The sequence below is a fragment of the Fimicolochytrium jonesii genome (genome assembly GCF_025526975.1).
Source record: "Fimicolochytrium jonesii strain JEL569 chromosome Unknown EV422scaffold_42, whole genome shotgun sequence".
Taxonomy (NCBI): Eukaryota; Fungi; Chytridiomycota; class Chytridiomycetes; order Spizellomycetales; family Powellomycetaceae; genus Fimicolochytrium; species Fimicolochytrium jonesii.
Genome location: NW_026515709.1, coordinates 134,961 through 157,807, shown reverse-complemented (window position 1 = coordinate 157,807; position 22,847 = coordinate 134,961). Strand labels below are relative to the sequence as shown.

The window sequence follows — 22,847 nt, the reverse complement described above, 5'->3', positions numbered from 1 at the left end:
TGTTCGTGGGGTGGGATGAACGTCTGGGGGCTCTTGGCTCTCTTGGAGGTTCTTCACGCGCAAGTCATCACGGCGGCGGGCGGTTTGTCACACGTCACAAGGTGTTCGTTTCCCCTTCTCTCGACGTTCGGCATCGGCGCTCTCTCGAGTCTCGACGGTCTCTTTTCTCCACCCAACGTTGTTTGGGAAAACAGCTCCAATATCCACACTCGGCTGCACCTGCGTCTCCCCTTAGTAGCACTCTCCGGACCCGCAAGAGCCACTGAATCCCCCCCTCTTTGGAGCACGAAGATGGTCGTCCGCAACTACATCTTAGGCCGCGACCCCGGCCCGCCCATCCCCACCTCCGTCACCCACCACTCCAACGGCACCAGCGGCGTGAGCAATGCAAAACGCCCCTCCCTCAGCCCCTACGCAAACCTCAACGAAATCCTCCGCGACTCCTACTCGCCCGCCCTCATCGTCCCCTTCACACAAACCCACCCCTCCCTCAAGATCTACTACGCCCAGCTCCGTCGCTCCATCGCAACCCTCTCCATCCAGCCGCCCTTCTCACACCTCCGGCCTGGAGATGTGCTGACGTATTTGATTCCGAACTCGGTGGAACATATTGCGGTGTTTTTTGCGACGACGGCGGCGAGAGCGGTCGCGAACCCGTTGAATCCCGCTTATACGGCCGACGAGATTGCGTTCTATCTGAAGGATGTCGGGAGTAAAGTCGTGGTTGTGCCAAAGGGCGACTCTTCCATTTTGAGCAATGTCCAGAAAGCTATTGACATCGTTGGTCACGCAGTTCCCGTATTTGAGGTTGCGATGGAGATCAAGGATGTGCTGAGGAAGGATCGACCCAGGAAGAAGAGGGTTAAGAGGGAGAAGGTTGAGGTTATTGAGCCTGAGATTGTGGCTACACTTGTCGGTGGTGGAGGTGGTAATGCTATGATGGGGCCGGTTGTTCAGCCAAAGGAGAGGGGAGCACCAGTGGCAGATGATGTCGCGTTGATGCTTCATACGAGTGGGACGACCGGGAGGCCTAAAGGTACGCGAGTGTCTGAACCTTTGCGGGCGAAGCGAGCGGCTCTGCTCCCGGCAGCTCCACATCCTTGTCGCGAGCGGAGCGAGCAGGATGTCGTTCAACCACCTTCTGCCCCGACCGACCGCTCTAAACGATTTACTAAACGCGCTGATTTACTAGGGGTCCCCCTGACACACGCCAACATCCTGCACACCCTCTCCAACATCCAATCCACCTACCGCCTCACCGCCGCCGACGTCTCCTACCTCGTCATGCCTCTCTTCCACGTGCACGGCCTCATCGGCGTGCTGCTCTCCACCCTGAACTCCGGTGGCACAACCGTCGTACCCCCCAAATTCAGCGTCACGCGCTTCTGGACAGACTTCATCGAGCACGGGTCGACGTGGTACTCGGCGGTGCCCACTATACATCAGATGCTTCTGTTGAAAGCCAAGGAGACGTATTTGGGGACGAGTGGGAAGTTGAGGTTTATCAGGAGTTGTAGTTCCAGTCTGTGAGTTGCATTTCCCTTCGCTATAAAGTCGGGTGGTACATGGGCACGTAGACACTAACCCCGAACCCCATTTCATACTAAAAGCGCCCCAGCTACCCTCCTATCCCTTGAAAAGACCTTCCGCGCCCCCGTCATCGAAGCTTACGCCATGTCCGAAGCCGCCCACCAAATGACCGCAAACTTCCTGCCCCCAGGCATGCGCAAACCGGGCTCTGTGGGCCGCGGACAGGGCGTCGACGTCATTGTCCTCGACGAGCAGGGCCAACCTACCCGGGCGCGTCAGACGGGCGAGGTCTGCGTGCGTGGACCCAATGTCATTACCGGTGAGTTTTCGTTGATCCCTCCCACCATGGGCGCGTCAATTTCCTACCTCTCATCTCCCTTAATCCCCGTGCAAACAGCATACCACAACAACCCAACAGCTACCGCCGAATCGTTCTACCCGGACCCAGCCGCGCCCTCCGACCCGAGCCAGAAGTACTTCCGAACAGGCGACCTGGGCTACTTTGATGTTATGGGGTTCTTGTACCTTGTGGGACGGAGCAAAGAGCAGATCAATCGAGGTGGGGAGAAGATCAGTCCGGTTGAGATTGATCAGGTATGTCCTGTCGAGAGATGGGGTTTAGGTTGAGGCGTTGGCACATATCCTTGTCATGATTGCGCTGTCATCTCTTCCACTCACGTCTCGACCCCCACGACCCCCAGGTCCTCCTCCAACACCGCCTCGTCGCCGAAGCCGTCACCTTCCCCGTCCCCTCCACCATCTACGGCCAAGAAATAGAAGCCGTCGTCGTCCCTAAACCCTCTTCTTCCTCCTCCACGCAGTTAACAGAACAAGACCTCCTCGCCCACGCCTCCAAGCTTCTTGCCCCATTTAAAGTGCCCGGGAAGATATGGATCAGGAGTGAGGTGCCGAAGACGGCGACGGGGAAGGTGCAGAGGAGGGTGGTTGCGGAGATTATAGTTAAGGAGGGAGAGGGGGCAAAGGAGGAGGGGAAGGTTAGGGCTAAGTTGTAGACTATCATTCGACGATTTTGTGCTGGACTAGCCGAGAAATGTTTTGAGAATTGGATAGGACTCGCCCCAATAGCATGTGCATATTTCATTCACGTATGCAAGATGGGACGGACGGGGATGTATGTAGTGGGGAAACTCTGCAAAGAAAGAACGTCTCGACTTATGTTTGTTTGAGGTGGTAAAAGTCCTCATACGCGGCTCACAACGCGCGGGCAGGCAATCACCCACTTCCCACTTCCACCCACTCGAGACTTCCACCGCACGAGAGAGACACGGGTTAAGCATCCCACATACTCCCGAGCGCCCTCACATACACCCACCCTCCTCAAAATGGCAGGCTACGGCGCACTCAACGACCTCGATAACCCCGTAAGTCCCTTCCCCTCACCGCTCCCCCATTCCCAGACACAAGGCGGGGCCGCGATCACCCCCATCGTGACCGCATCTTCTCGCTCGTTCATATGGCCGTGACTAACTTGGGACTATGGCTGTTTGGTGTGGTAGATCGATGACTCGCCGGAGGCTCAGTTGGAATTCCAGAGTATGTTTTGATGGCAACAACGGGGAGTAGGGGGGAGGGAGGATTATTGGGGGGGGGGGGGGGGGGGGGGGCGTGTCAATTTGACGCGCCCGGGTGGGAGGATTCGTGGCGGCAGCGTGGCTGATGGTGTGCTGGACGATGAGAAACAAGGGATCAACGGGAGGGATGACATCGGGGGGGCGGAAGGAAAGCTGAAAACTCCTCACACGGCCGTTCGATTTTGTTCAGACTTTGTCCTCTCCGACAACACCAAACCGCCGCAGTACGGTAAATCCCCCGGTGCAGGAGCAGGTGGCGGCGTAGGCGGGTCTGGCGCTGGTGTGCCGTTGGCGAGTGATCCAGGTATGAGTTGGATGTCATTTCCAGAAAAAGAGAGCACATTGATGTGTGATTTTGATGGTGGAACATGTTGATTTGCAGCGTTTGGGTTTGCGACGTTGCCGCCACCGGTCGCTGCCGCGGCGCCTGCGGGGCAGCCGGGCGGGTTCTGGACGGTGGAGTATTATGCGCAGTATTTCAATGTCGATACGAATGATGTGAGTGAGCGATGGAGACGGGCGATAGTGACTACCGTTTGAGAAAAGCGTCTAACATCCCCATACCCCACAGGTCCTCCAACGCATGCTAGGAACCCTCCTCCCCAATATCTCCTTCACCGACCTCATCGGCACCAACCCGGACCTGTACGGCCCCTTCTGGATCGCCACCACCGTCATCTTCTCCATCTTCATCGCCTCCTCCGTCGCCGGCTCGCTCAACGCCCTGCTGCGGAACGGGACCTACACCCCCGATATGACGATCTTGAGCGTGGCGGTGACTACCGTTTATGTGTTTGTGACCGCGTTGCCGTTGGCGGTTTGGGGGGTTTTGAGGTATTATAAGGGCCCGGCGAGTCTTCTGCAGATGATTGATGCGTGGGGGTATGCGTTGACGGTGTGGATTCCGGTTTCGGTGGGTTTTTTTTTTCTTTGGGAACGTGTTTTTCGTTCAGTGTGGATGGCTGACCCCCTTCTTGAGAACAGCTCCTGTGCATCATCCCCTTCGACATCGTCCGCTGGGTCCTCGTTGTCCTCGCCTTCGCCAGCTCATGTAAGCCGCCTCCCCTCCCATTTTTCTCATCTCCCCCGCCCCCCCCCCCCCCCCCCCCCCAAAAAAAAAAAAACTCACACTCCTCCCTGCCCCTCCCACACAGTCTTCTTCAAAATCCGCACCCTCCGCCCCCTCGTCTCACAAACAAGCAACGCCAGCGTCGCGCAAACAACGATCCTCGGCATCCTGCTCGTCACCGACCTGGGTCTCGCGTTGCTGTTCAAGTTTTACTTTTACACGTTTGATGTTACCTCCCCGGGCAGTGGGGCGGGGGCGGGGAAGGGGACGACTAATGCGACGAGTTTTGAGGTGGGAGTAAGGGGATTGAGCGTGGGGTTGGGTGGGTCTGAATGAATCAGCGGGGCTGGGAAGAAACGGGGAAGCGAGGGGGAGCACAGGATTTCCACAGTCGTTGCTCTCCCTTCGAGTCTGGTTTTGCCTTATGGTGCTTGTTTTGTATATAGTGGGTATATGAATGGGCCGTGCGTGCGGAACGCAACTTCTTGTGCTTGACTCGTCGCACTCGCGTAGGGACAATTTCTCCCCCACGATTTCACACAAGCCGAGCTCGGAAAAGCAGAGGAAACAGAGCAAAGCCAGGGAGTCGGCAAAAAGACAGAGTTTCATTCTGTCAAAAGCGGCGGGACGACTAGTATATAGCACAAGTTCGGTAGGATCCGAGAACCGGGTTCAACAATTCATCCTCCCTTCATTCCCTCCTCAGTTGTAGAACTTGCGGGTAAGCGAAGGTCCGAAGAGCAAGATCCGGATGTCGGGTAGCATCTGTGTGCGTGGACAGATACAGGTTAGGATCCAAATGGATGACGCCGGCGGCGAAATCAGGGTGCAGAGAAAGTCATGCGACCTCCGCCACCAAGACCCCAGGAAAGTTCTCAAGCACAAACTCACATGCTCAGAAAGCAAGTCCAACCTCGACTCGAGCGTGTTCGACACCCTAATCCTCCCTTCCTGGGCATTCACAACCACACCTCCCGCGCCTGATTCGGGCAGCCAGGCGCTCTCATCAATAACGGCGTTGACCTGCCCTCCGATTTTCTGCTTGTATGTGTCTGCGGCGGCCTTGATGGCGGAGCGCACGATGTCGGCGTCTTTTTGGCGGCAGGAGATTTGTAGGTCTTTTTCCATTAGTTTGTAGAAGCCCTGTGGGATGAGAAATTGTCAGAGTCTGATATCGTTTGATACGCTACGTGAGGGCGGCCGGACCAACCTGCAAGAGGAGATCGTGGAGCAGCTGCTCGTACTTGCTCCGGTCGTTGCTGATGCTAGTGAGTTGTGATTTCGCGTCGGAGAGAAGCTCGTTCAGCACCTGTTGTCTGGCTTGCAGGACTCTCAGACGACATTTGTTGATATGATTCGATTGGGCGCTGCAATAACGAATGAGAGACAGTGAGTTTACGCAATACTGCGGCCTCATTTGGGCGTTCACATACATTTTGCGCTGAACTTCGGCCTGCTTGTGCTTCTTTTGGTAAAAAGCTTCGATAGCGACTGTCTCCTGACGGACGATCTTGGCCTTCTCGATGTTAAACTCCTCGTCGGCTTTGACTTTCAACTCCCGAGCCTTTTCAAGGGCTTCTTGCTTGATGAACGCGACCTGATATAACAGAATGGAATCGGTGGGTGAGTGCGAGGAATGGTGTGGGGCCGTTTCTGAGACGTAAACTTAGCGGCCCGTACTCGGGCCTTAGGTGACATGTGGTTGTAAGGTTTGGCCGCGGGCCTGCCTGCTGCAAAGCTACGTCCTGGTGCTGAATGCGAAAGCCTTGTGGAATCCTCAAGCAACTCTCATCCTGAAAGCAGAATCTCCCGTCCTGTCCTCCAACTATCGGACGCCTCCTTTCCTTCATCTCTCTCAACCTCCTCCCCACCACCAACAGAAACCCCCTTCAGTGCATCCCCTCATCGAATCCATACCACGCACCATCTTGTTCATTTCCTGCGCGACCTCATTATCGTTCAGCCTGCCCGCCATCTTGTTTTATCGTTCTCTTTCAAACGGGGTTAGAGCTACGAGAGAGTATATGAGTAAGGGGGGCGAGTCAAAGGGGAGTCGGCGATGCAGTCTGTGGAAGACGCGTGGGAAAACTGTGCGACAACAGAGGGGTTTCGTCACTTGTGGGTCAAACGCATTGCGTACCTTTTTTTGTTGGGTGGTGAGTTCAAGGCAATCTGACGGCGACGAGGGAGGGTTGACGGTGTGGGTTGTACGGGTGGTGATTGCTGGGGGAAGGATTGTGGTGAGGACGGTGGGACTAATGCGAGAGAACGTCCAGCTCAACGGTGACGTGAGGCGAATTAAACTCCCGCTAGTCACGTGTCCCCATTCCTTCGTTCATACCCTGGTTCCTGGCTGGAGAGGCAAGCGTCGTTATGTCGCAACTGACGCTGAAACTTAGTTCACAAATGTGCTATTCATTTCCGAGGTTGTACAGTAACATGTCCTGCATGCAGACCACTGATGTCGTTTCCTATACCAGTAAACCAGCTGAGAAAAAAAGTGAAGACCAAGAACTAACAAAACGCCGTATAAACTATACTGCACTACACTATCGGTAATGGCTTTCATATCCTCTTGGAGTTGTAGGATAGACTTTCGATCGGGTTTGGTTATTTGGGCACGGTTAAGGGAAGGGCCGACAACAGCGGATCGTTGTCGTTCGGTAGTAGCTTCCGTACCCGAGTGGATATCAATCAAAGTATATACATGGCGGTGTTCCTCGGGATCAACATTCCGGATAAAATAATCATTCCACTTGAGGCAGAAAACGTTTTCCTCGACAGCAGGCGCACAAATTTGCTCAGGGGGCTCCAAGCCTTCCCAGTTTGGCGCCACTACAAATAATACAGTTCCGGTGAGGCAACATCGTGGTTGATCGCGGGGCTAGGTTCGGGGCACTGTGGGGGTGAGATGGTCAAAAGAGTGAGACTCGTTTTCTTTCGCTAGTCGGCAAAGCCTCAGGTGCGAAGGAGGGACTTGGACTTGCACGCAGCAACAGTTCGACATAGAGTGTTATCTACATCCTCCTAGTCTTTGTGTCTCTGTGTCTTTTCTTCGTTGCATGTTGAAAGGTGTTCGAGTATTTTTGGCTCAGGCTGTCGCCAAAATCAGAAATGCACATTGGCAATTGACGGTATCGCGCTGTCGAATCTTGGCGGAGATGGCGTTTTCGGGTGGCGGATTAGTGTGATCGAATTTTGGCGTCAACCTCATCACCCTCGTCTAAGGTAACAACATGGCGGCCACTGGAAGGAAAGATCTGGGAACAATAACCGTTCGCAGACAGCTCCGAGTCCATCTATACCATCGTGGGATCGGCCTCACACCATGCACCTGAGAACGTAGAAGCCAAACCGCTGCACGCAACTCTTAAACTGGTTGCAACGCTTGTTGGCCGCAAGTGCTAGCTCGGATTTCAGACAAGCTCCCGCCCGTGCGATCTAGCGAATGCATTACACCGAAAACATTGTCACCCTCCATACGCTTGTACAGTTTCTAACACGAGGAACGGAAAGTCATGGGGCACATATGTCTTTGCAAAGTACGAGCTTGCTAGGGAGTACCTGGCTTTTATGGACATCGACGACGGACTTCTCGCGTGCCTCACGCGAGTGCACATACACATCGACAACTAATCAAAAGAAAAGAGTGCTAAAAGTCAAGCAAGGAGTCAGGCACACCTCCAGATTCTCGTTCTTCTCCCCTTGTGGGAACGATTCTTGCATCACCGACTCCAAATCTCCTACTCGCTGCGAGACAACAGATGCCAAATACTTTTCTGTTCACGCCACGCTACCCATCGCCTTCTCAGCCCTCACCAATTTATCGAACGAAAACACCCGAATTGATTGCACAAAACCTATGACCTCATGGACTCCTTTGGAAGAATCAAGAAATCTCACATGAGAATGGCGGGCGTTGCTCTACTCGCAGAACTTTGCTCATGAAGGAAAAATAGAACATCAAACCAAGAAAAAACTCTTCTAGTCTCACCTGACGACCTTGGTTCTTTCACTGTTCTTCCTTTTCCTTTTCCCTCTTTTTTGATGCGCACATGCGCAAAAACTTCTCTCACCGAGGGAACTGAAGAGCCGTAAGCAAGAAACTTCGATAGAAAGACCTTTCTGTTTATTTCGGATCTCTTCCCTTTCCCGATTCAGGGCTAAGGGGAACTATATACAAAACTGATGGTACTAGAGGGGCACTTGGGAAGGTGCCGTATAACACACAACGACACAACAAAGGCGGGAAGGAGAGGATATAGGATTGGGGGCATAGGTGAGGAATTCTAACCCTACACCACTAGGAGGCAATACGCCGAAAGACTCAAATGAAACGCAAACGACTCAACCCATGACCGCGATAGTTAGCGTGGGGTGAGTAGGTGAACAAAAAAACAAGAGCGACACTTGGAAAGTTGCCGAAAAACTTTGCGATTTCTCTCCCGCCTTGAATAGATTGTTGTTTGATTTCCTTTCCCTTCGATGGAGTACGTTGGGATTCCGGTAATGACTTGGTGTGGCCTTCATCACATGTAGTACATGACTTGGGCGAGATCCTTGTGGACGGTCGCGAAGCGCTCGACCCAGACCTTGGAGGCGTCTTCTTGGGCGGCGGAGGAGACGGAAGTTGTGTCGTCTTCAGAACCCCTGTGGGAGTGAACGAGAAGTGGAAGGCAAAACTCAGTAACAAACAAAGACAGCAATGCAAAATGGAAATGTCCAAGATTTACATGCCCGACGGAGACATCGCAGATACGGTACTCACCATTCCATTCCCTTGAAGTGCGCCCTGGCCCTGGCAGCCACAAGATCCGCGTAGTAGATTGGCGGGCACACACTGACCGAGCGCGTGCAGCGAGCGTACAAGTAGCAGAGGCGGTAGGTCATTTCTTGGAGTTTGTCGGCCGTGAACTTGTTATCGTCGTGAAGGACGTGATAGTGCGCGCTGCGAGACGTGCCCTGCAGACCGGAGTGCGAGTTCAAGTAGAAGTCTGTGTGGCGGATATGAGGAAAGAGAGAGCAAAAAAGAAATGAGAAATAGGTGCCGAGAAAGAGCTCCCCAACTGCGAAAGATGATGAGCTAATAGCGGATAAAAGCCACATGAACCTACCCCATTCCTTCGGGTGAACGATGTTAGTGTCGATAATCGTTCCAGGCATGACATTTCCACTCTGGTCCGCATCTTCCTTTCTCTTCGGGAACATGCGAGTTCCGTGGCGCTTGGTCACGACAATGAACGTAATCGGGGGACGGTACGGAGGTTGTCCGGGGGCAGCGTTCCTGTCGATATCCTCGCATGCGCGACGCATGGCAGCGATTTCCGTAAGTCGGATCTCGCGGAACTGGCCCTCGGAGGCGCCGTCACGGTAAATGACGATACGACGAGGCTTGGTCTTGGCTTCCTTGTAGAAGCTGCGGAGCAGTTCCGTAGTCATGCCATAGATGTCTTGGATGATGTCGGAACGCTGACGACCGCCTTGGGCTCGTTGAATGCGAAGAGTCGCAGCGAAGCGAGCGCATTGCGCATCGAGGGATCCTGTGAGGTTGGATGAAGGGAAGTGGAGATGGGTTAGATGAAGTCAAATAGGGGGATAGAAATACCCGAAGGATGTTAAGCCGAACATGAGAAGACGGCCGATACTTACCAACCATGGCCGCAATCGAAGGACGAGTATTTCCTTCACCAGGGCCAGGGTGAACGATCTGAAAGAAAGGAATGAAGAGAAGAAGGCATCAGCGGATATGCAAGACAAGCACACCCGACCCGAACACAACATCACCCATACTCACGTCGGCACCAAGAACCAAGGTCGGAGCCTCGGAAATGAATGGCAACTGAGGCTGCCCCTGAGGACCAGCCTTAGCGGGCAGGAAGGCGTTGAAGCCGCCGAGCTTGACGTTGATCTTCAGGCACAAGTTGGCGCAGTATTGAGCTGCTGCTTTTCCGACGTCTGGAAGAAAGGGCAGAAAAGAAACAGATGAAGTTGGGTTAGTACAGTTCGCAACGGATGACGAAGATGGCCATTGAGGATGTTGATGAAGTTGAGGCGTCGAAAACTTACGCTTTGCTTGCATGCATTGGGTGATAACACCAAGTACGGTGTCGGAGACTCGCTTGATTTCGGCGTACCGGCGAGGGTTTGTGTCGGGTAGAATGACAAGGATCATCTGGGGCCTCTTACGACAGTTCTGTTATAAGGAATAGGAGAGAAGAGAAAGGCAAACCATTAGCGTCCGGTATCCGTGAAGGAACAGGAATCCAAGTAATGGCGGGCAACAAAAAGTCAAATGCAAGAACAGAAAGATATTCACCTCTCCAGCATCACGGAAAGAAGCGTTCAAGTTGTCTTCGACATTTGCATCACGTCCGTAACGCAAGGTGGGTTCTTCTTGCTGGATCTGTGATGAGGAAGGTCAAGAGAGAAGAGAAGGCAGGTGTCAGTATCAGGTTTCAATATTCGAACAAGCCGACGAGCGAAAAAAAAAACCACCATCCCAGAGCCAATCCCGAAAAACGGAAGATAACAGGATATTCACCTCCATTCCAGTTGCCTTGCAAACCTCGACCAGCTTCTTGACGAAGGTCGTAACCGCACTCCTGGGCAACATAGGCTCAGGCGCGAAGATCAAGACGGACCAGGAGTGGAGAGCCATTCCACGAGCAACCTTGCGATCCTTCATGTTCCAGACGCCGTCGCGCGGAATGACTTCCTTTGCGCGAGACGACGGGTTGTAGGCCACGACCGGCGGAGGGAGGATGCGAGCGTTGACGGTGAGCATGTCTTTAGCGAGCTTGACGTTGAAGGCCTTGAGGTAGTCGTTCTCGCGGAAATCTTGGCCTTCGCGCGCCGGACCGACGAGCTGGTTGACGCCTTGGCTGGTGCGGTTGAGACGGTCGATGGGACGCTGTTGAGCGATACGGATCATCTTGGCCTGTGTGCGGGATCAAGGAGTGAAAGGGAAGATAGATGCAAGTCATATGCAAGTCCAGGCCATCAGTCAACCGTCCACCGAATCGTAACATCCGCAAAGGGTTAACCACAAAACCACATACCGTTTGGACATCATCAAGCTTCTTCCTGTAGGTCTGACCAGCCGGAATCTCGCAAAGTTCGATCGGGATGAGGATCTTCCTAGAGCCGCCGCCAACTTCGAAGCAGGGCAAGTTGGGGTATTGCAGACGCTTGTTGTAGGTCTCTTGGAAGAACTGCGGGATCGTGACCTTGGTGGTGGTCCCATCGACGGTGCGCTCAAAGGAGCAGCGCGAGGCGGGTTCCTTGCTCAAGCGTCCAATGTTGTACTTCTTACGGCCAGTTTGACGGAAGTCGGTAAGGTGGATACGGACATTCTTGAGGGTTGAGTTCGCGCGCTCGATGGCGCCGGCAGGGAGCTCGCGGTCAAGCTTGACGTTGCGTCCAACGATGTTCTGGAGAACGGTGATAGCCGGGCCTAAGGAGGTTGAGATGAAGAAAGGTCGAGTGAGACGAGGTAAGTGAAGGATGTGAAACCGCCGGCAAACGCCCCACACTGGAAAAAAAAAAGAAAAAGGCATGTCAACATAGGAAACATACCGGGAGTCAAGAACGCCGAAGTAGCCAAATCGGCGTTCAAGAAGATCGATTTCACTCCAGGGCGCATCGAAAGCCTCAGTCCGTTCCATGCTTCAGCGCCGCCCGAAAGGTCGCGGTCTTGAGGGGTACGCGAGAAGAGGCTCTGAAGGTACCATCTGTGATGTGAAAGGGGGTGGAAGAGAAAGAGATGTGTGAGTAAGGAGATCCTGGTACATGACATGTGATGAAGTACGAGGTGAAGCGGAGCGAAGGAGAAGATAAGGGGAAGATACATACCCGCGAGTCACAGGTTCGCAGCCAGGAATGGTCGAGGCGTAGTGCCTGAGGATGATATCAAGCAAGCTGAAGTGATGAAGTAGGGAAAGGAATTTAAGGGAAGATGTGAGATATCGACCCGACGAACATATGATGCAAACTAGAATGAGATGAAACAACGAGAAGCGAAAACTTGAAACTTACTTGACGGCTTCTTGAGCGTTGTCGCCCGGAGGAAGTTCACCTTTGACGAATTTGACGAGGCGGCCCATGTTGATATCTGCGGCCCACTTGATTGTCATGGTGAATTTCCTGCATATCATGAAAGGCGAAAAGAAAAGAAGCAGCGCTTAGTATCAGACAAGTAAACCATCACCCACTTGCACATGGAAAGGAAGAATTATGAGACGAGTAAAGAACTCGAAACCTACCTGCCAGGACGAGCTTCAGCCTCAGCTCCACCATTGTCTTCGGGGAGCTCGACAACGATCTTGGTCGATCGGGCGGAACCGAGCGGAAGTTCGATGGGTGCGTAGGCGATCTTGCGGCCATCGTACACCTATGTGGGGTGAGATGGGAGCGGGAAAGCCGTCATTAGTATGTCGCGGATGGAGCTGTCGAAAACCTCACCCACAAACACCCAGAAACACAAAACATAAACGCCGACACCGCACACAAGAGCAAACACGAAAAGAGAAGCAGAGATAAAGCAAAACGATGCATACCACGAACTTTCCGTTGTCCTTGAACACTCCATCAGGCTCTTCAGCCGACTTGCTGACAGCTGCGTGGAAGACCTTGCGGTTGACCGGAGGCGGCAACGAACCGCTCTTGGCCGCGCGAGATCCAGCAGCCGGAGGTGGTCCGGAGGCGACGATATCGACATCGTACTGCCAAAGGGTATCCGAGCGCATTTCCATCGCCATCCAGTAGTTAGTAACGATTTGAACTTTCTTGCCGACCGTACCGGCGCCCGGCCGGTTCGGGAGCACGGCGGGAATGGCTGCTTGAGCAGTGGCCATGTTGAGAAGTGACTTGGGTTCTTGGGTTCGGAAGTGTGTGAAGATCGAGACGAGATGTCGAACACGACTGACAGGTGAAGTTTCTCGCCTCGAACGAAGAAGAGCGCAACGGAAGAAGAAGAGTAGAGTTGGACGCAGACGAGCAAGCGACTGGGGTATGTGGGTATGGGAAAGAGATATGAAAGCTTGCTAGTCTTGACTTCCCACTCAAGGTTGCGTGAAGGAGAAGGAGAGAGAAAGGAGAGCGGAGGGGGGCGAGAGACAGGTGTGGGGTTATATACGCGCCTCGAGTAAGGATGCCAACTGCCTTTGCGCCCGTAGCTATAAGTATAGAGCTGTCAGTCGCAGCACTCAGAAGCACTAGCCCCTTGCGGGTTACCGGGGAAGATGAGCTGGGCTTCTATGGGTCGTTACGGACTGGTGTGGGGGGACCATGCATGTGAGACCGCTGGACTCTGGTTAAGTGCGGGTGGGGGCGTCCGCAATGTAATTGTGTGGACTTTCTCTGTATTCCCCATCGGTTATACACCCGATTTCATAGGCCCTACTATGGCAAAGCCTATGATAAGGGTTTACATCCATTTTTCCATTGGGAAAAGACGTTGCCAAGGACCCTCCCTCGTCGTAAGGGTTTGACAGCTCCCGCTGAAGCGGACTTGCATAGCTTCCAAATTAAACAGGATGGCGTCAGAGGCCTCGATCTAACGGCGCTCTGCACATGCCAGCCCTCATGTCCTTTCGCCCCCCAATCCGACCGATATTGGGCTTGACCCCTTCCCTTTCAACGAAAAGACGTAGAACGTTATGAAAGGTCGCTGAGACCATCAAGCATATCCTTCTTGCTTATATTTGCAACGCCCATAGTTGATGCACAAGTTGATGCCATAGTCGCGTCCATAGTTGATGCACAAAACATGTCGAAGTAAAACGATCGCAACTCTTAATACCTGCCTAAAAGCCCGCACGCTAAAACAAATCAACGCACCGCTCATGCTATTACAAACATTCATATGCCAAGTGAAACCTCACCGAGCGCTATGACGCCAGCGTTTTCTCATTGAACCAAAAAACGGGACCAGGCCGTGAAACCTTGTGCGGAGAGGTGGGGAGGCGGAGAGGGGACGAAATGACGGGAGAAGGTTTGCGCGCTGTCGAATATCGAGATATTTTGGACAGGTCACGTGAAAGTTGTCGATGAGTCACCCAAACTGTTATTCGGACATACTGTCAATTTGCCCTCGGCCATTCACTAAAGAAGGTCGGAGTATGGTGACCACAGCATACAAATGCAGCCTCTCAACCCTTAGCGTAGCAACCAGATGTTCCGGCTGGTACAGCCCTAGCTGCGTTATTAGCTCGTAGCACCTCGTATTGTTCGGATGGAACTCAAACTGGGGTCCAGAGAGCGATCTTCCCCGTCCGCTTATCCCACGGCGTCTCCTTACTTTCCTCCCTCAGCGTAGTCCCACAGCGTAGAGAAGTATGTGTGTGAAAACACGAAAGCAGGGAGCAAAATCACATTCCCTAGACCGTCACGCACCATGGCGTGGGAAGGAACGCTCCCCAGATCCGTCCCTAGCGACTCGATCGGACATCTTGGGCATACCGGCGCGGAGGGAGGAGGGCGGAGCGACAATCCCTTGGAGATCTCATCCTCGTCACAGTTTCCCATCCGTGGCTCAAGTGGCAATGTACATCCGCGCGCTCCGCAGGGCTCCAAGTTCGTCGGAATGTGGTTTGTCCGAAAACTTATGCGGGTGTACGGTTTTGGCATCGCTGTTCAGCCGGTTTGACTCCCTAGCCTCGTTGGGGTACGTGCAGGCTGACCCCAGCCCTGTGAGGGGCGTTCCGGTACTGAGCTCTCGCCCTTGGCGGCGCGCTTTGAGATGTAGGTCCAAAAGGAGCGTGCATAAGGATTTGCCAAATATGAGATAGCAGTGTGAAGATTTAATTCGACTGCAGTCGGGGTGGGAATGCATTCCGCTCTATGCTTGGCCAGCGCTTGTTTATTTTCTTCGCATTCATGGCTCGCTCGAGGCACACGCATCTTCATTTCATCCCTGCGGTACGAGCATCCCATAACGATAGACACATCTGATGTCGCAAGGACAGTACATTTGAGTTGCAACCCAATACAAGGGTATGATTTACGTATGAAAAAAAAATCACATTAGGGTATGTTTCGCTCCCTTGCGTTCGTCAAACATGTATATATACACCCCTCACCCCCTCACCTCTCACGCCCGCTCTCCTCATCTCCTGGACCAACAAACAGTACCCATTCTCTGCTTGGCCGCACCACCCCGTCTTCCCCTCCCATGACTTGCCCACGTATTCTCCCCTCCCCCTACGCCACAAACCTCATGTGCCTCTCCGCCGCACCCTCCAACGTCGCGGACCTCTGCTGTTGGCCTTGATGTAGCGCGTACTGCATCTGTTGCCGTTGTTGCTGGTGCTGGTAAATCCATGGCAGCGATGGTGGTGCCCTTCCGTCAACGTCGCCCGACGACGGGTCGGTCAGGAGATTCATCCACGGTCCGGTGGGTGTGGATGAACGGCTGTTGTTGTTTTGGTTTTGATGTAGATGGTTGAGCTCGAGAAACTTGAGTTCGTGCCAAGGGTCTGTTTTAAGCTTGTAAAGGTACTCTTCGACCCTGAGTGTCGCGCTATCCAACGCTTTGGCACAATCTTCATTGTGTTGACCCGACCTCATACCGTCACCACTCCTCGCTTCAAACAGCCATCGTTCTTGTTGGACCCAGTTGAATGCAATGTTGTCTTGCCGGCAGATTCGACGGAGCTCCATATCGAGGAGGGGCATGAAGGAGAACGGGACGCCCGCAATAAAGGCTGGGACGCGCATGATGCGGATGGTGTCTTCTTGAGTGAGTGGTTCGCGGTTGATGAGGGCGTTGGCGGTGGGATTTGGGGGGGATGTTGGTCGCTGTGGTGCTGCTTGATGGGATTGGCGGCCTGGTGACGGGGTCGGTGGAATGGGGAGAGATGTGCTTCTTGTCTTGGTGATGGTGCGTGGAATCGTGTCGTTGTCCATAAGGTTGTTAGTTGATATCCGTCGTGCCGTGGCAGCTTGCACAACGTATGCGCTGAGTTCTTTGTCCGCGGCTTCCTTCTCTGCGCCTGCAGCCAGGGAATCCAGTTCCTTTAGTTCCTGGAGAGCGAACTCGTACTCTGCATGAATATCCTTCAAAAGGTGGTTGACCATGTTGGGCGTCGGTCCGGAGACAACAAAGGAGGATTGTTGTTCGTCGTACTTCACATCGATTTCCTGTGTCCATCGTTCGCGTAGAGAGTCGGCAAGCTCGGTGGTGAGTACGATCCACCATTCAGGGAGGTCTTTTTTGATGCGTTTCATCGATGCAGCGTCCACTGACATGCGCTTAGTGGCTGGCGAGTTGGCGGCCGTGAGGGGTGTAATAGAGGTGCCGTTGATAGGAGGGCTCACACCGTTCGGCAGTGGTTGAGTAGTCACGGAGACTGTCGCTTCTCCTGTAGCTGTTGTTTTTATTGTTGTTGTAGTGGTCGCTTTTGATGACCTGCCGTCAGCCACGACCGTCAAGCCAGGAGAGGCACTCACTCTTCCATTCGGAGTATCCGTTCCCACCGCCTCCAACTTTGCCGCCTTTTCCTCTGCAATCTCTTGCTTGATTCTCATTTGATGTGCTATCAAGATCTCTTCCCGCTCCGCAACCCTCCGCTCTGCAAAATTATGGTATCTTTGCGCGGATTCCGCTGCTCGCTGCTCTAGTGCTTCCACAGAGAAGAAACTCCTACGAGCTTGCGTTTGTTGTGCTTGAGGTGTGGGAGCTTCCCTGGCTGTTTTGAATGTTGTAAGGCGCGTGGGAGCTGTCGAAACCGGCTGACTGTCAGCATCGGGCACCCTGCTGATCAAGGGATCCACCATGTCGCCCTCGGTAGCTTTCCCACCCGCGGAAGGACGAAAGTCGGCCAGTGTGAAAGGTTTCGCAGCAGCAGCGACTGACAGGTCCGACTGTGCCTGGCCATTCGAAATGGGCGGGTTGACGTTCCCACTCCGTGAATAGTTGATCTCGTTTTCCCATCGCTTCACCGTCTTCTCCACAGCGTCCAAGGCCGTGAGAACGGCATCGGGTGACCCGCGGAGAACGATCGCAGGGGGTTCAGGGTTCCACGCATAGAGGACGCCGCACGCGCTCGTAATTGCTTCCAGTTCCTCTCCGTGGTCTTCGGTCAATACGTCTTCGGGAGCGAGATCGTGGACGGAGACCATAGCCTCGAGCGGCGAGTAGTTCGTTGAGGTAGGAGCCTCATTGGGGACGACCATTGTGGCTGCTGTGGTGTGCGTGAGAGAGTAAATCCCAAAGCGGCGGGGACTGAGTGCGGAGGAAGCTGTCGAGAAACCGCGTTTGAAATCCACAAATAACCAAAAATAACCGTCACATTCAATCTGCGCACCCTGAACCTATCTAACCATGAGGGTGCCTCATCTGCCAGTGATCGCTTCGAAACGGACGCCTCCGAATCGCACGTTGTACAGTACAGTACACTTGAGCTGGAGTGAGTAGGGGCAGGCAGGTGTTGTGCTGGCAGGTCCATCCCAGAAGTGCAGTTATGGAGGAGCGTCACGCGCTTTGCCGTCTGGACAGACGGATTCGGACACGCAGATGGTCGCTCCCGTCTTCCCTTTTTCCAGACTACCGCTTTTTTCTCCTCACTCTCACTCAGACTATTATACCCACATACCCAGAAAAAACCGCTCGCCATGACGACCGAATTGCAGAAGAGCAACGGTGATCCCTCTTCTCCCTCACCATCCTCGTCACAGCAACCAACAATAATAACAGCACAAACCCTCACCGAAATATACCACCTCCTCGCAACCCATCTCCTCACAACCTGCTCCCACTTCCACACCTCTCACCCCAACAACCGCTACATCGTAAGCATTGCAGGGATCCCGGGCTCCGGCAAATCCACCCTTGCCGCCCACGTCGTCGCTCTCCTCAACTCCAAGCTCGCTGAACCATCACACCCCCGAGAGGATTCACCGCCAAGGGCAATCCACCTCGGCATGGACGGCTTCCACATCCCCCTCGCTACACTCCCACCACATCACCTACCCCGTCGCGGCGCACCACATACATATGACCCCCAAGGTCTCATCACCCTCCTCACCCAGCTCAAAAATCATGCATCAGAAGATATCCCCGCACCGACGTTCAGCCACGCCCTCAAGGACCCCCTCCCCTCCGGCCTTCTCATCAGACCCAATGACAGAATCATCCTCGTTGAAGGCCTGTACCTCCACTCCACCAACCCGGACTGGTCTCCCATATGGGACCTATGCGATGAACACTGGTTTTTGGATGTCGAGGAGGAGGTTGCGAGAAGGAGGGTTGTGAGCAGGCATGTGGAAGCGGGGTTGGAGGAGACGCTGCAGGGGGCTGGGGAGAGGTGGTCTAAGAACGATGGCGCGAATGCGGCGTTTGTGGGGGAGACGAGGAGGAGGACTGGATGTGAGGTCGAGGTTGTTTGGCGGGGGGATGTGTGAGGAGGAGGTTGAGGAAGAGGAGGGGTGTTGAGACTGTGAGGGCATTTACAGTACGTTAGGCGGTAGAGTTCACAGAAAAGGCTTAGACTTTTTCGTAGACGGGATGTATCTCATTGTATGGTAATGATAATTACACGAGCGAGCAATACAAGGTTCCAACTCCAGACAGAGAGACGTCCAAAACCCCCACACCTCAAAGACAATCCGGCCCAATCTCACATATAAGATGTAGATTAGATAGTTAGAGTCCTACTTCCCATCGCACACTCCCACCTCTCACTTCCTCAATGTTGCATATCTATCCATCCACATGCCGCGTATTACACGACAGTGGTGCCCACAGCACCCGACAACCCAGCCCCACTTCCCACCCCCTTCCCCTTCGACACCAACCTGTGCGACTTCCTTACAGGCATCTCCAACCGTCCCTGCTTCCCCTGCTCCTTCGCAGCCGCACCCTTCTTCGCTTTCGCCCTGGGGAGAGCAGTAGTCCGAGCCATGGGATTTGGGCGGGGAGGGGAGGATGTGTGGGCCGGGTGACAGGGTGCAGTTCGAGCTGGGGACGTCGGAGTGGGTCTGATCGGTGAAGTAGTGGGAGTACTATGAGTCTCGACATCGACATCAACCCCAGCCAACAGCATACTCGCGACCGAATTGTTCGTCATGCGGCTTTTCGGTTTGTGCTGTTGCTGCTGCGTTTCCCGGCTTTTCTGTGTTTCCGTACCCTTCACCGTTTTGAGCAATGTCGCAACACTCGCTTGTTGATTGTTCCCGGTAGCAACGGCGGCGGTGGCGGGCTTCTTTCTGGCGCGTCTCCTTGGAGGCGATATGACCACCGAGGGTACCAATTTGCGGGAGGGTCCGCTCAGAGTTGTTTGGCGAAGAGTGTCTTGTTGAATCGTCCCAGTGATGGTACTGTCTTGACCGCCGCGCGCCTGTGTCTTCGGTTTTACTTGCTGCTGGGTATCCTTACGCGTGTCCGTTGTAGTTTTCGCCTGTGCGGCGACTTTGCTGCGAGTGCGGCTCGTCACCGGAGGAGACATAACCATCTGCGGCATGATAGTACTGTCGCGGCTTGCTTCCTCCTCGTTGTCGACATCAACATCCATAGTTTCTTCATCGTCGCTAATAGCCTCAATATCAATCGTCTCCTCAACATCCATCGGCACAACCGCTACCGGCAACACAAGGGGCGGCACACCTCCACCTCCACGCATCCCATCCACCTCACTCTCAGATCCAGCACTGCCAACCCTTGCCTTCTTCGCCGGACTCCCCACCCCAGCCTTATTCTTCGCCCGCTTGCTAGGGCTCAGCGGTGCTGGCGGCGGCGACGGCGTGCGCGCCCGCGGGGGTTCCGGGGACGGCGAGGGCACATTCTTGCTGTCCTCTTCGTCGGATGAGGTGGTGCTGGTGGTATCTTGGGGTATGTCTTTGTGACCGCGGATAGGGCGGGATCGGGACCTGCCGCGAGCGTTGGTCCTATCTGCTGGTTTATTCATGTTTTCGCGGTGGGTATATATGGCCGCTTGGGTATTCAATTTCGTGGTGGTGAGTTGTTTTGTGGACCGTTCCATGGCGCCTGATGCTGGTACCGCAATGACTCGCGTCGCGACGGTGTTGGCCTGGTGAGATTTGGCCGACTTTCCTCTGCTTTCCGACCGAGCTCGCCTAGCAGCCATTTTACCGCCAGCCCGTGACTCTTCGGACAAGGTACCCACTTCCAAGACCGAAAATCCGTTCGACAAATCCGACATCTGTTTTTTCAACGCCACCCTAGCCGCTCGTTCATTCGCAATTTCCTTCAATTTCCCTACTTCGTCCTCCAACCGTTCCACAACATCGTCCGTCTTGCCCAAAATATGGTAATCAAACACGCTGTCCCACTCGCTATGCGATCCTACGTCTGCGTTGTTGATGAAGAGGACGGTGCCCGGTTTGGCGGCGCTGTGAACGGACTTCCCTAGCTCCTTGACTAGCCGTTTGATTCCGACGACTTTGAGGGATGTTCCCATGACAATCAACATGTCCGGCCGCTTCTTCACATCGAAGGCGGCGACTTCGGCGATTTGGTCGCCTGCGGGGTCGAAGAGGGAGATGAAAGAATGTCAGCATGCGATTAGAAGGGGCGACATGCAACACATTTCAACACTCTACCTTGGGTATGATGCTCATTATAGAGCACAACATTGGGACGCAAGGTCCCGACCGCAACAGCTCGCTTCCCAGCCAGCTCTCTCACTACTTGCAAATTCTCGCAATTCTCGCAGGAAGGCGGCGTCCCTTCCCTAAAGCTGTCCCGCTTGACGTCATCGAACGGGTATAATGTCCTGCACATATTGCAAATGACGTTGTTGAGATCACCATGCAGCTGCACGATCCTCAAGTCCTGCTTCTTGGTCATGTCGCAGCACATCTCCAGACGTTCCTCTAGACAGTCGATATTCTGCGTGTAGCATCGAAGGAGCTTGTTGTCCTTGTCCAGCGACTTGACGAACTCGTGGGTGCGTGTCGGGCATGCCTTGGAAACCACTTGCTTGAGTTCGGCCATGAATGTATAGAAGACCGAGGTTGTAATCGGGTCGCGAAATAAGGACGCATCGAATAGGTCTTTGCCTTTAAGGACGGCGCTTGGATATCTATCTTTCACTAGGTTGTAAAGTCCATTGGCTGACCGAAAGTCCTGAGAGAGAGTGCGGTTTTGAGAAAGAAAGGGAGTGAAAGATATCAGAAAGTGTCCCGTTATGCACGAAAATGTAAGCGGCTGTGCCCAGGGCTCATGCTGATGGAGCGTGCGCGCACAGTCAAAGAGTCAATGGGGGCGACCCTCTGACGGCCAGCAATCGCTTCTGCGGGATCCCTACGGCTCCTCCACGAAAAAATAGGCCCAACTAGGGGCCAAGGCGAAATGGCGTAAAGGTTGGAGAACGAAAACTCACCGGAATGCCGCCCGAAACGGAAATTCCCGCGCCAGTAACAACGACACAGCGCTTCGATCGATGTAATGCATTGACGACTTTGCTCAAGTGCTCGGCGACATCCTCTCCAAATGTGTGCTCGCCTTCCAACACAGTTCCATCGAGAGTGAATCGGATGGTCATTGTTCTTTCGTCGTTGTCCGATAATGAGGTGTCCGTAGAAATGAAGTATATGGAGGAGATTCGGGGGCGTGCGTGCGGCGACCACGGGGGCGGTTAGCGACCCAACCCGTCCTCCTGATTGAATAGAAGGCTATCGGAAGAATTTGTGGTTTTTGTTTGATGGGCTAGGACTGACTTTGATTTGGTGTGGTTGCGCAGAGAAGTGCAGGGACGTGTGTCCGGAACTCTCACGAGCGCATGCACGGCAAATAAGACGGTGACAGCGTCCACAGCAGTCCTGTCCTTTGCAGGTGGGGTAGTGAGTCTGTCCAGGCCGTCGTCGACGTTTAGCCACTTCTCTACGGCTGTGTGTTTTGTTACAGCCGTTGGGGGAAAGAATGTTACGAGGGAAAGGCCATGTCGCGAGAGTCGAGACGCTTGCAAAGTTCATCAAACTCGATCTCGACGGATTTGGAGCGCGTGATTTCCCCCAATTTGGACCTGACTTGCTCATGGGTGATGGAATTTGACGCTGCAACAACTGCCCTCTCATTCTTGTCTTGCTTCTCAGCCGCCGAAGTGTTGCTTTCGCAGGGAGTCAGGGGTGAATTGAAAAGCCTCCAGAGCAAGCTAACCCCGACAACACCACCATCACGACCTGCGGCTATTCTTTTTTGGCATCATCTACGCACCGTCTGTGCCAGCGGCATGATGGATGTTTGGGCTGAGTATGAACGACGAACTGCCGAGGATGTTGTTCTGAAATTTCCAGCATTCTTGAATAGACATGCATTGAGCTTGTTTCGCTACAGTTTCCAATCTCTGTCAGCCGCTCGTCCATCCGCATGCCTTCCATGCATACATCTGGGATATATGTACATCTCCGGGCTTTCAGAGATACCTCTGGAATCTGAAGTGGTTCCGGTGCAATTGATTTTCCATGTGAAACATTACATGCAAATGTGTTACTGCCGTCTAAGTTTCCTCCATCAACGTTTGGCCTTTCCCTGTGCTTCACGCCGAAACTGGTTGAGCCGTCAATTTTTGAACAGCGAGTGGGCAGAGAAACGCCTCACTGAAATAAAACACCCTCCTGTCGATTTGAGCCTGGGTCACGCACGACTCAAGTCACGGTTTATATGTATTTTATGTTGCCGGGAAAGAAGGAGGCGGATT

At 53.8% G+C, this 22,847-nt stretch overlaps 7 protein-coding genes across 7 annotated transcripts; 3 read left to right on the top strand and 4 right to left on the bottom strand.

Moving 5' to 3' along the window:
- Window positions 1–291: 291 nt before the first annotated feature.
- EV422DRAFT_501780 (uncharacterized protein) lies at window positions 292–2,543 on the top strand (the record flags this gene model as incomplete). The annotated part of the gene is made up of 6 exons (XM_053068220.1): window positions 292–876; window positions 964–1,036; window positions 1,193–1,526; window positions 1,611–1,849; window positions 1,928–2,124; window positions 2,232–2,543. 6 exons carry the CDS (start codon window positions 292–294, stop codon window positions 2,541–2,543), a joined length of 1,740 nt encoding a protein of 579 aa, XP_052920981.1.
- Window positions 2,544–3,548: 1,005 nt separating this feature from the next.
- EV422DRAFT_501810 (uncharacterized protein) lies at window positions 3,549–4,527 on the top strand (the record flags this gene model as incomplete). Its single annotated transcript, XM_053068223.1, has 4 exons — window positions 3,549–3,620; window positions 3,694–4,035; window positions 4,107–4,173; window positions 4,277–4,527. Coding segments are annotated over 4 exons (732 nt in total), but the record flags the coding sequence as incomplete, so codon positions are not given.
- Window positions 4,528–4,710: 183 nt separating this feature from the next.
- On the bottom strand, window positions 4,711–6,449 carry EV422DRAFT_334605 (ATPase, V1/A1 complex, subunit E). The gene is made up of 6 exons (XM_053066387.1): window positions 6,332–6,449; window positions 6,116–6,201; window positions 5,625–5,788; window positions 5,402–5,558; window positions 5,083–5,334; window positions 4,711–4,956 (listed from the first exon to the last, which is right to left on the bottom strand). Exons 2-6 carry the CDS (start codon window positions 6,164–6,166, stop codon window positions 4,894–4,896), a joined length of 687 nt encoding a protein of 228 aa, XP_052920979.1. The 5' UTR covers window positions 6,167–6,201; window positions 6,332–6,449; the 3' UTR covers window positions 4,711–4,893.
- Window positions 6,450–8,312: 1,863 nt separating this feature from the next.
- On the bottom strand, window positions 8,313–12,590 carry EV422DRAFT_547474 (Piwi domain-containing protein). The gene is made up of 13 exons (XM_053071601.1): window positions 12,453–12,590; window positions 12,226–12,333; window positions 12,043–12,108; window positions 11,767–11,921; window positions 11,250–11,644; window positions 10,733–11,128; window positions 10,508–10,594; window positions 10,258–10,384; window positions 9,986–10,146; window positions 9,841–9,898; window positions 9,306–9,731; window positions 8,960–9,185; window positions 8,313–8,841 (listed from the first exon to the last, which is right to left on the bottom strand). Exons 2-13 carry the CDS (start codon window positions 12,321–12,323, stop codon window positions 8,721–8,723), a joined length of 2,316 nt encoding a protein of 771 aa, XP_052920978.1. The 5' UTR covers window positions 12,324–12,333; window positions 12,453–12,590; the 3' UTR covers window positions 8,313–8,720.
- Window positions 12,591–15,390: 2,800 nt separating this feature from the next.
- EV422DRAFT_572225 (uncharacterized protein) lies at window positions 15,391–17,364 on the bottom strand (the record flags this gene model as incomplete). Its single annotated transcript, XM_053073088.1, has 1 exon — window positions 15,391–17,364. One exon carries the CDS (start codon window positions 17,362–17,364, stop codon window positions 15,391–15,393), a length of 1,974 nt encoding a protein of 657 aa, XP_052920977.1.
- Window positions 17,365–17,462: 98 nt separating this feature from the next.
- Window positions 17,463–18,751, top strand: EV422DRAFT_334514 (P-loop containing nucleoside triphosphate hydrolase protein). The gene has a single exon (XM_053066386.1). The coding sequence runs from the start codon at window positions 17,803–17,805 to the stop codon at window positions 18,589–18,591; it is 789 nt and encodes a 262-aa protein (XP_052920976.1). The 5' UTR covers window positions 17,463–17,802; the 3' UTR covers window positions 18,592–18,751.
- A 1,660-nt stretch (window positions 18,752–20,411) lies between these two features.
- EV422DRAFT_501774 (DHS-like NAD/FAD-binding domain-containing protein) lies at window positions 20,412–21,692 on the bottom strand (the record flags this gene model as incomplete). The annotated part of the gene is made up of 3 exons (XM_053068219.1): window positions 20,412–20,668; window positions 20,749–21,274; window positions 21,531–21,692. Coding segments are annotated over 3 exons (945 nt in total), but the record flags the coding sequence as incomplete, so codon positions are not given.
- Window positions 21,693–22,847: the final 1,155 nt, after the last annotated feature.

Bases quoted from the DNA above. Each gene is read 5' to 3' on its own strand.
- EV422DRAFT_334605 (XM_053066387.1), bottom strand. From the start codon at position 6,166: ATGGCGGGCAGGCTGAACGATAATGAGGTCGCGCAGGAAATGAACAAG. The intron at 5,789-6,115 runs GTGCGTGGTATG...CTGTTATATCAG, and splicing joins CGCAGGAAATGAACAAGATG to GTCGCGTTCATCAAGCAAGA. The intron at 4,957-5,082 runs GTGAGTTTGTGC...CCACGCACACAG, and splicing joins TGGACTTGCTTTCTGAGCAT to ATGCTACCCGACATCCGGAT.
- EV422DRAFT_547474 (XM_053071601.1), bottom strand. From the start codon at position 12,323: ATGACAATCAAGTGGGCCGCAGATATCAACATGGGCCGCCTCGTCAAA. The intron at 11,922-12,042 runs GTATGTATCTTC...TTCACATCACAG, and splicing joins TGCGAACCTGTGACTCGCGG to ATGGTACCTTCAGAGCCTCT. The intron at 10,595-10,732 runs GTGAATATCCTG...TCCTCATCACAG, and splicing joins GCAAGGCAACTGGAATGGAG to ATCCAGCAAGAAGAACCCAC.
- EV422DRAFT_334514 (XM_053066386.1), top strand. From the start codon at position 17,803: ATGACGACCGAATTGCAGAAGAGCAACGGTGATCCCTCTTCTCCCTCA.